The sequence below is a fragment of the Amblyraja radiata genome, chromosome 2, assembly GCF_010909765.2.
Source record: "Amblyraja radiata isolate CabotCenter1 chromosome 2, sAmbRad1.1.pri, whole genome shotgun sequence".
In the NCBI taxonomy this organism is placed as follows: Eukaryota; Metazoa; Chordata; class Chondrichthyes; order Rajiformes; family Rajidae; genus Amblyraja; species Amblyraja radiata.
In genome coordinates, this window is record NC_045957.1 from 7,660,108 (window position 1) to 7,669,085 (window position 8,978).

Below are 8,978 nucleotides of genomic sequence, written 5' to 3' on the forward strand. Positions count from 1 at the left end.
AGACATTCTTGTCATAGAGGGGGTACAGAGAAGGTTCACCAGACTGATTTCTGGGATGGCAGGACTTTCTTATGAAGAAAGACTGGATAGACTCGGCTTGTACTCGCTAGAATTTAGAATATTGAGGGGGGATCTTATAGAAACTTACAAAATTCTTAAGGGGTTGGACAGGCTAGATGCAGGAAGATTGTTGTCACCTATAAGAATAAGGGGTAGGCCATTTAGAACAGAGATGAGGAAAAAATGTTTCACCCAGAGAGTTGTGAATCTGTGGAATTCTCTGTCTCAGAAGGCGGCGGAGGCCAATTCTCTGGATGCTTTCAAGAGAGAGTTAGATAGAGCTCTTAAAGATAGCGGAGTCAGGGGATACGGGGAGAAGGCAGGAACGGGGTACTGATTGGGGATGATCAGCCATGATCACAATGAATGGCGGTGCTGGCTCGAAGGGCCAAATAGCCTACTCCTGCACCTATTGTCTACTGTCTATTGTAATTTCTACGTGGTGAAACCAAAATGTATAAAAATGGCCTTTTTTAAAAATCTGACAATGTGCACTTTAACCAAATGTGATTTTTTTTTTTCTACTAAAAATCACAAATTGTGGAGTGCAGAGGCAAATAAATAAATGATGGGTCTTTGTCCCAAACATTATGGAGGGCACTGTAGCAACTTCACTGCCTGGTGTAAATTTGAACGTGTTATTCCATAAAATACAAGCACGTAAATCAATCTGGTATTAATTGAACAAGTATCTTATTCCTAAAAAAGCGTATCATAAATCAAACGTGTAAAACACAAGGTGCCTGTATATGCGGTGATAGTAAATCAACATCAATCTTTTCTGTACTTCGCCTCATTGATGGTGTAGATCCAGCCGACAACAGTGCTATCATCAGTGAAGATCATGTTGGCGCCCTCTCTTAGCTTTCTTTCCCCCCCCACCCCCCACACCCACACAATTCATCTGAAGAAGGATCTCGACCTGAAACGTCGCCTATCCATGTTCTGCAGAGATGTTGTGATCCACTGAGTTATCCAGCACTTTTGGTCCTTTCTATCAACGTTCCTACTATTGGGTTGTAAGCTACGCTGTGATATATTTCATGATCTGTTGTATGCAAATCGGCACCACTGTCTCCAAAATAAACACTGACTATAACTGTAGCTGTAGGTCTTGGCACACCATCAATGCTCCTCTTGGACCCTAGCACAACGAGCAGTTAATATTCCCTTCACCTTTGGCCTGCCGTGCTGTCTAATCTCACTAGGCTGTGGCTTGGCCCTGAGCGCCCAACATATTTCAGCCTGTTGCTCGGGAACATCTATAAATAGCTGCTGTAATCTGCAGATGTCAATTTAGGGTGTAAGGGGAGGCCCTGCCTCTTCTGGAATCAAATTCAATGTTACGCACACATTTGTTTCGCATCACAGCCCCAACTCCCTCTCTTTGTCTCACACACGCACACATGTACACACACACACGCACGCCTGGTTTTTATTATTTTAATATACAATAATTAATTTATACCACTCAAAATGGCAAATCCACTCAGCATTTGGTGCTGCCACATTTTTCTCAACCAACGTTATCTCATTCTCTCTAATTTAGTCTTCCTTTAGACTAAAACGGATCCTAGTTCTCCTAACTCTATGTTGGTAATGGCGTATAGACACAATGCTGGAGTAACAGCAGGACGGGGAGCATCTCTGGATAGAAGGAATGGGTGACGTTTCGGCTTGAGACCCTTCTTCAGACCTGAAACGTCACTCATTCCTTCTATCCAGGAATGTTGCCTGTCTCGCTGAGTTACTCCAGCACTTTGTGTCGACCTTCGGTGTAAACCAGCATCTGCAGTCCTTCCTACACATTTGGTATTAGTGTATTATTGTCACGTGTACCGAGACACAGTGAAAAGTTTTGTTTGAATATTATTTAGTCAAATATTGCCATACATGAGTACAATCAACCAATAAACAGGGAGTGCAAAGAGAAAAATACCAGAGTGCACAATATAGAGAAAAATGTGCAAGGTCTACAATGTGGTAGATCAGGACTACACCATAGCTTTTGAAATAATTGTTCAGTGGTCAGATAACAGCAGGGAAGAAGCTGTTCCTGAATCTGTAGGCTTGTGAAACATGGTTGTGGTTTTTGGCGGAGGCGGAGGCGGCTGCGGGAGGCTTTACAGCTGCCAGGTTAGGGCGTGTTTTGGACACAGCCTGAGGCAACTTATTAGTACTGAGACACATTGAAAAGCTTGTTTTACATGCTATGCCCACAAATCATACTGTTCAGTACATGAGTGTTATTATAAGCAAGTAAAAAAGTTGATTGGAAGTAGATTCTCCTCTTGAGGAAGCACGCAGAGAGTCTCAACGTTCTGACACTATCTTATGACCTCCAAGTCTCTGAAAAGTCTGATCTTGGCCCAAGGTGATGTGCACAAAGCGGCAGTGGGCCAGGTCGACCCTAATATCATCGATCCAGTGCCGTCAGGAAACCGTACCTTAAATGAGACATAGTAGATATTACACACCTCCTTTTGCATATACTGGGACAGTATGATTCGTTTGCATAGCACGTAAAGCAAGCTTTTCAATGTATCTCGCTACTAATAAATTGCATATCCTTTGCATGCATGATGGCTTGTAGCACTATCAGGGATGCCAAGGGGGAAATACAAAACAAATTGCAACCTTAATTCATTCAGGTAGATGTGCCTGTGAACACCATCATGGGCTATAAACCAAAGTAAAGAGGTGATCTCTGGCAATTATGCTTTCCATTGGATGATCTCAATGCCTTTGAATGGGCAAACAAAGTTCTAACTCCATGTTGAAGATGGACACAAAATGCTGGAGGAACTCAGTGGGTCAGGCAGGTTTCTGAAGAAAAGGAATAGGTGATGTTTTGCGTCGTTTAGGCTCCGTGCTTGGGGGCACCCACGCAAATATCACCTGCGAATTGGAATAACTTGTCTGACAACTCTTGTGTGTAATCATTGATTCGTTGAAAGACGCCTGTGTAAATCTCTGTTGTTGTTTGCTAGGTATGGCTGTGCAGACACCACTGGACGTTACTGCAGAGGACGAGGCAGGTCCCCATAGTCGTTTTCAAGCAACGACTTGGCTCCAAGACCACCAGGTACGTCGCTGATGCAAACATGTCTTGGAGCCACATGACACAAAACTGGCCTTTAGGCTAAACATGTCTCTGCTGACTCGTTGGAGTATCGTGTGCAGTTCCGATCACCACGCTAGAGGAAGGATGTGATTGCGTTAGAGGCGATTGCTGAAGATTCACAGGAATGTTAGAGGTTATTAGCTACAGTGCCCTCCATAATGTCTGGGACAAAGACCCATCATTTATTTATTTGCCTCTGTACTCCACAATTTGAGATTTGTAATAGAAATAAAATCACATGGGGTTAAAGTGCACATTGTCAGATTTTAATAAAGGCCCTTTATATACATTTTGGTTTCACCATGTAGAAATTACAGCAGTGTTTATACATAGTCCCCCCCATTTCAGCGCACCATAATGTTTGGGACACCGCAATGTCATGTAAATGAAAGTAGTCATGTATTTTGTTGCATATCCTTTGCATGCAATTACTGCTTGAAGTCTGCGATTCATGGACATCACCAGTTGCTGGGTGTCTTCTCTGGTGATGCTCTGCCAGGCCTGTATTGCAGCCATCTTTAGCTTATGCTTGTTTTGGGGGCTAGTCCCCTTCAGTTTTCTCTTCAGCACATAAAAGGCATGCTCAATTGGGTTCAGATCAGGTGATTGACGGCCACTCAAGAATTGACCATTTTTTAGCTTTGAAAAACTCCTTTGTTGCTTCAACAGTATGTTTGGGATCATTGTCTTGCTGTAGAATGAACCGCCTACCAATGAGTTTTGAGGCATTTGTTTGAACTTGAGCAGATAGGATGTGTCTATACACTTCAGAATTCATGATGCTACTACCATCAGCAGTTGTAGCATCAATGAAGATAAGTGAGCCGGTACCTTCAGCAGCCATACATGCCCAGGCCAAAACACCCCCACCACCGTGTTTCACAGATGAGGTGGTATGCTTTGGATCTTGGGCAGTTCCTTCTCTCCTCCATACTTTGCTCTTGCCATCACTGATATAAGTTAATCTTCATCTCATCTGTCCACAAGACCTTTTTCCAGAACCGTGGTTGCTCTTTTAAGTACTTCTTGGCAAACTGTAACCTGGCCATCCTATTTATGTGGCTAACCAGTGGTTTGCATCTTGCATTGTAGCCTCTGTATTTCTGTTCATGAAGTCTTCTGCGGACAGTGGTCATTGACAAATCCACACTTGGCTCCTGAAGAGTGTTTCTGATTTGTCGGACAGGTGTTTGGGGATTTTTCTTTATTATAGAGAGAATTCTTCTGTTATCAGCTGTGGAGGTCTTCCTTGGCCTGCCAGTCCCTTTGCGATTAGCAAGCTCACCAGTGCTCTCTTTCTTCTTAATGATGTTCCAAACAGTTGATTTTGGTAAGCCTAAGTTTTGGCTGATGTCTCTAACAGTTTTATTCTTGTTTCTCAATCTCATAATGGCTTATTTGACTTTCATTGGCACAACTTTGGTCCTCATGTTGATAAACAGCAATAAAAGTTTCCAAAGGTGATGGAAAGACTGGAGGAAAGACTAGGTGATGAGAGCTCTCTTATACCTGCATTAAGGAGGCATTTAAACACACCTGAGCAATTACAAACACCTGTGAAGCCATGTGTCCCAAACATTATGGTGCCCTGAAATGGGGGGACTATGTATAAACACTGCTGTAATTTCTACATGGTGAAACCAAAATGTATATAAATACCCTTTAATAAAATCTGACAATGTGCACTTAACCACATGTGATTTTTTTCTATTACAAATCTCAAATTGTGGAGTAGAGAGGCAAATAAATAAATGATGAGTCTTTGTCCCAGACATTATGAAAGGCACTGTATCAGATGTTGGGCAGTTGCATTGTTTTCTCTGGAGTGCCGGAGGTTGAGGGGAGACCTGATAGAAGTATATAAAGTGATGAGAGGTATGGATGAGGGTAGACTGTCGGAATGATAGACACAAAATGCTGGAGTAACTCAGCAGGACAGACAGCATCTCTGGAGCATAAACATGGGTGACGTTTTGGGTTGGAAAGGCCAGTCTGAGGAAGGGTCTCGACCCGAAACGTCACCCATCCTTCTCTCCAGAGACGCTGTCTGACCTGCCGAGTTACTCCAGCACTTTGGGTTGATCGTTCCGACAGTCTACCCTCATCCATATGGTCTCATAATTTTATATACTTCTATCAGGTCTGAAGAAGGGTCTCGACCCCAAACATTACCCATTCCTTTTCTCCAGAAATGCTGCCTGTCCCGCTGAGTTACTCCAGCTTTTTGTGCATATCACATTGTTCCTATCTGTATACATGCTACCACCTGGTTTTTAAAAAAATATGTTCCTCAGGTGCCACTTAAATCTTTCCCCTCTGGCCTAAACCTCTAGTTTTAGACTCTCCTGTGCAGAAAAAAATGATTGGGGCTATCTAACTTGTCTGAGCTCCCTCGGTTTTAAACCTATCTAAGTTCACCCCTCAACACAGAGAGAACAGCACTGACCTCTTGAGTCTCTCCTAACTCAAGCCCTCCAGTCATAGAATACAGTACAGCACAGGATCAGGGCCTTCGGCCCACAATGTCTGTGCCAAAAATGGTCAATACCGGGTCTCACTTCATATATTTCTACTCTCTTATTTGCATATCAGTGGAGGATTTTTATATTGTGCAGGAAGGAACTGGCTCAAGCACTTTAATTCCCCTTCCCATTCCCATACTGACCTTTCTGTCCTCGGCCTCTAACTTCAAGTAACCCCTGCATTCCCTCTCTCTCCATCCCTCCCCCACCTAAATTGTGGCAGCTTCAAATTTGCCTTGTTGAGTCTCATTGTCTGTAACTCGTTTTCACCTAGCACACAGCTAACAATGGCTTGTTTCCTTTATCACCGTTACTTGTTTGAATATCTTTCAATCATTTGTTCTATATCTCTTTACATCATCTATATCTCTCGTTTCCCTTTCCCCCGACTCTTGGCCTGAAGAAGAATCGCAACCCGAAACGTCATCGATTCCTTTGCTCCAGAGATGCAGTCTAACCCGCTGAGTTACTCCAGCTTTTTTGTGTCTGTCTGAGGATTTTTATATTACCTGCTATTCTGTTCTCGTATTTGTTCCTTCCCCTTTGCCTCTGCCCATTATACTAAGCCTGGTTTAGCCACACCAGAAGTGGTGTTGCAGAGGGCTTGCAATAATAATAGCGTGGTGTGCTGTTGTTTCTCTGCCCCTGCAGCGATGTGTATCGCCGAGGCCTGTACAAGAAGGTACTCCTGGGGCTGGTGCTCGTCCCGCCGCTCACTGCCGGCGCCGTGTGGTGCTTGTCCGATACACGTGACCGCAGGCGGATGAGGATTCTGGTCGATGGCGTCGGCCGCTTCTACAGGTAAACACTACCTCACAACACCCTCCGCTGCTTGGGCTCCTGTTCTGTCCACAGAGCGGCACGTTGGCGCAGAGGTAGCATTGTCGTCTTACAGCACTTGCAGCTCCGGAGACCCGGGTTCCATCCCGACTACGGGTGCTGTCTGTACGGAGTTTGTCCGTTCTCAAGTCAAGTCAAGAGAGTTTATTGTCAAGTGTCCCAGATAGGACAATGAAATTCTTGCTTGCTTCAGCACAACAGAATATTGTAAGCATAAATACAGAACAGTTCAGTTCAATATACACATAAATAAACAGATAAAGTGCAATAGGCTGTTACAGTTCAGAGTCTGTTTGTTGGCAAGTTTAAAAGCTTGTTGGCTGTGTGGAAGAAGCTGTTCCTGAACCTGGATGTAACAAATTTCAGGCTCCTGTGCCTTCTGCCTGATGGTAGCGGAGAGATGAGTGCGTGGCCTGGATGGTGTGGGTCCTTGATGATGTTAGCAGCCTTTTTGAGGCAGCGACTGCGATAGATCTCTTCGATGGTGGGGAGGTCAGAGCCGATGATGGACTGGGCAGTGGTCACTACTTTCTGCATCCTTGTCCGCTCCTGGACGGCCAAGTGACCCCGTGACCGAGATCTTTGGTTTCCTCCCACACTCCAAAGACGTACAGGTTTATATGTTAATTGGCTTGTTATAGATGCAAATTGTCCCTAGTTTTGGACAGTATTAATGTGCGGAGATCATTAGTCGGTGCGGACTCGGTGGGCCTGTTTCCACGCTGTATCTTTAAACTAACCTAAACTTAAAGGTCTCCTCATTCCCGATGACTATGTTTCTTGGTGGCAGAGGGAGACTGCTCCCCCACAACTGTTTCCAGGTAACCAGTCTAAAGAGCGGTCACAACCCGAAACGTTGCCTATTCATGTTCTCCAGAGATGCTGCCTGACCCGCTGAGTTACTCCAGCACTTTATGTGCTGCACACAATTCCAGCATCTGCAGTTTCTTGTAGTTTAGTTTAGAGATATAACATGGAAATATGCACTTTGGCCCACCATGTCCACGCTGACCAACGATCACCCATTCACACTAGTTCTGTGTCATCCCACTTTCTCATCCACCCCCTACACACTAGGGGCAATTTACAGAGGGCCACTTAACCTACAAACCTGTGCGCCTTTGAGATGTGAAAGGAAACCAGAGCACCTGGCGGAAACCCACGCAGTCACGTGAAGAACATGCAAACACAGCACACACCGCCTGTGTTTATGAGCCAACTGTTCTCAAGCCAGTTTATCCATAGACTGACAAGGATACACTAGATAACCTGGAACATTCATCAACACTGGACCTTCCTGAGAAATGTGTGCATATTCAAAGTTGGTACTAATGCTCATAATTGTTTGTTGACCTAATCTGTGCCTTGTAAAGTTGTGATACAAATAGAAAACTAGGACGTTTGGCCCATGTAGTCCACATGACCAGGAAGCACCTATTTACGTTAATCCTACTTCTAACCCCATACTTCCATCCAGGAAAGGGCATCATTGAGCTGGAAAGAGTGTAGAGAAGATTTACCTGGATGTTGCCAGGACTCGAGGGCCTGTACTAAGAGAGAGGGTTGGGCAAGTTGGGACTTTATTTCTTAGAGTGCATCCTGGTCCGAGAACACTGATGCTATTATAAAGAAAGCACATCAGCGCCTCTACTTCCTGAGAAGACTTACGGAGAGCGTGTATGTCAAGGAGGACTCTCTCTAACATCTACAGGTGCACAGTAAGAGAGAGTGCTGACCGGTTGCATCGTGGCTTGGTTCGGCAACTTGAGCGCCCAGGAGCGAAAAGACTACAAAAGTAGTAAACACTGCCCAGTCCATCATCGGCTCTGACCTCCCTCCCATCGAGGGGATCTATCGCAGTCGCCTGCCTCAAAAGGCTGGCAGCATCATCAAGGACCCGCATCATCCTGTCCACACACTCATCTCCCCGCTACCTTCAGGTTAGAAGGTACAGAAGCCTGAAGACGCAACGTCCAGGTTCAGAAACAGCTTCTTCCCCACAGCCAACAGGCTATTGAACTCAACTCAAACATAACTCTGAACATTAATAGCCCTATTATCAGTTTATTTGCACTTTATCTGTTTTATTTATTCAGGTGTGTATATATTTATACAATGGTTACTGGACACACTGATCTGTTCTGTATTTCATGCCGTCTATATTCTGTTGTGCTGAAGCAAGCAAGAATTTCATTGTCCCTATCTGGGACACATACAATAAACTCTCTTGAATTATTGAGGGGCACAAAACATGAGGGTGAATGTACAGAGTCTTTTCCCAGCGTAGGGGAAATCGAGAACACGGGTAGGGTTAGTTTCGAAATGAAGCATGAAACAGGCCTTTGGCCCACCAAAGTCCACGCTGATAATCTAGTTCTATGTTACACCTCACTTTCCAATATATTCCTGCCCATTAGACCAATCAACCAACC

General features: G+C 44.5%; 1 protein-coding gene and 1 long non-coding RNA gene across 2 annotated transcripts in view; one reads left to right on the forward strand and one right to left on the reverse strand.

The window, feature by feature from the left end:
- adck5 (aarF domain containing kinase 5) overlaps positions 1 to 8,978 on the forward strand; it is a 74,413-nt gene that overhangs the window by 23,716 nt on the left and 41,719 nt on the right. Inside the window, exons 2-3 of the mRNA XM_033041654.1 lie at positions 3,051 to 3,145; positions 6,358 to 6,507. Of these exons, the coding sequence (XP_032897545.1) occupies positions 3,051 to 3,145; positions 6,358 to 6,507 (245 nt within the window). The remainder of the gene's footprint in view (positions 1 to 3,050; positions 3,146 to 6,357; positions 6,508 to 8,978) is intronic.
- Positions 774 to 8,978, reverse strand: part of LOC116986284 — a 16,399-nt gene continuing 8,194 nt past the window's right edge. Inside the window, exons 2-3 of the long non-coding RNA XR_004415449.1 lie at positions 7,658 to 7,665; positions 774 to 803 (exon numbers count right to left, since the gene is read on the reverse strand). This is a non-coding gene — a long non-coding RNA (uncharacterized LOC116986284). The remainder of the gene's footprint in view (positions 804 to 7,657; positions 7,666 to 8,978) is intronic.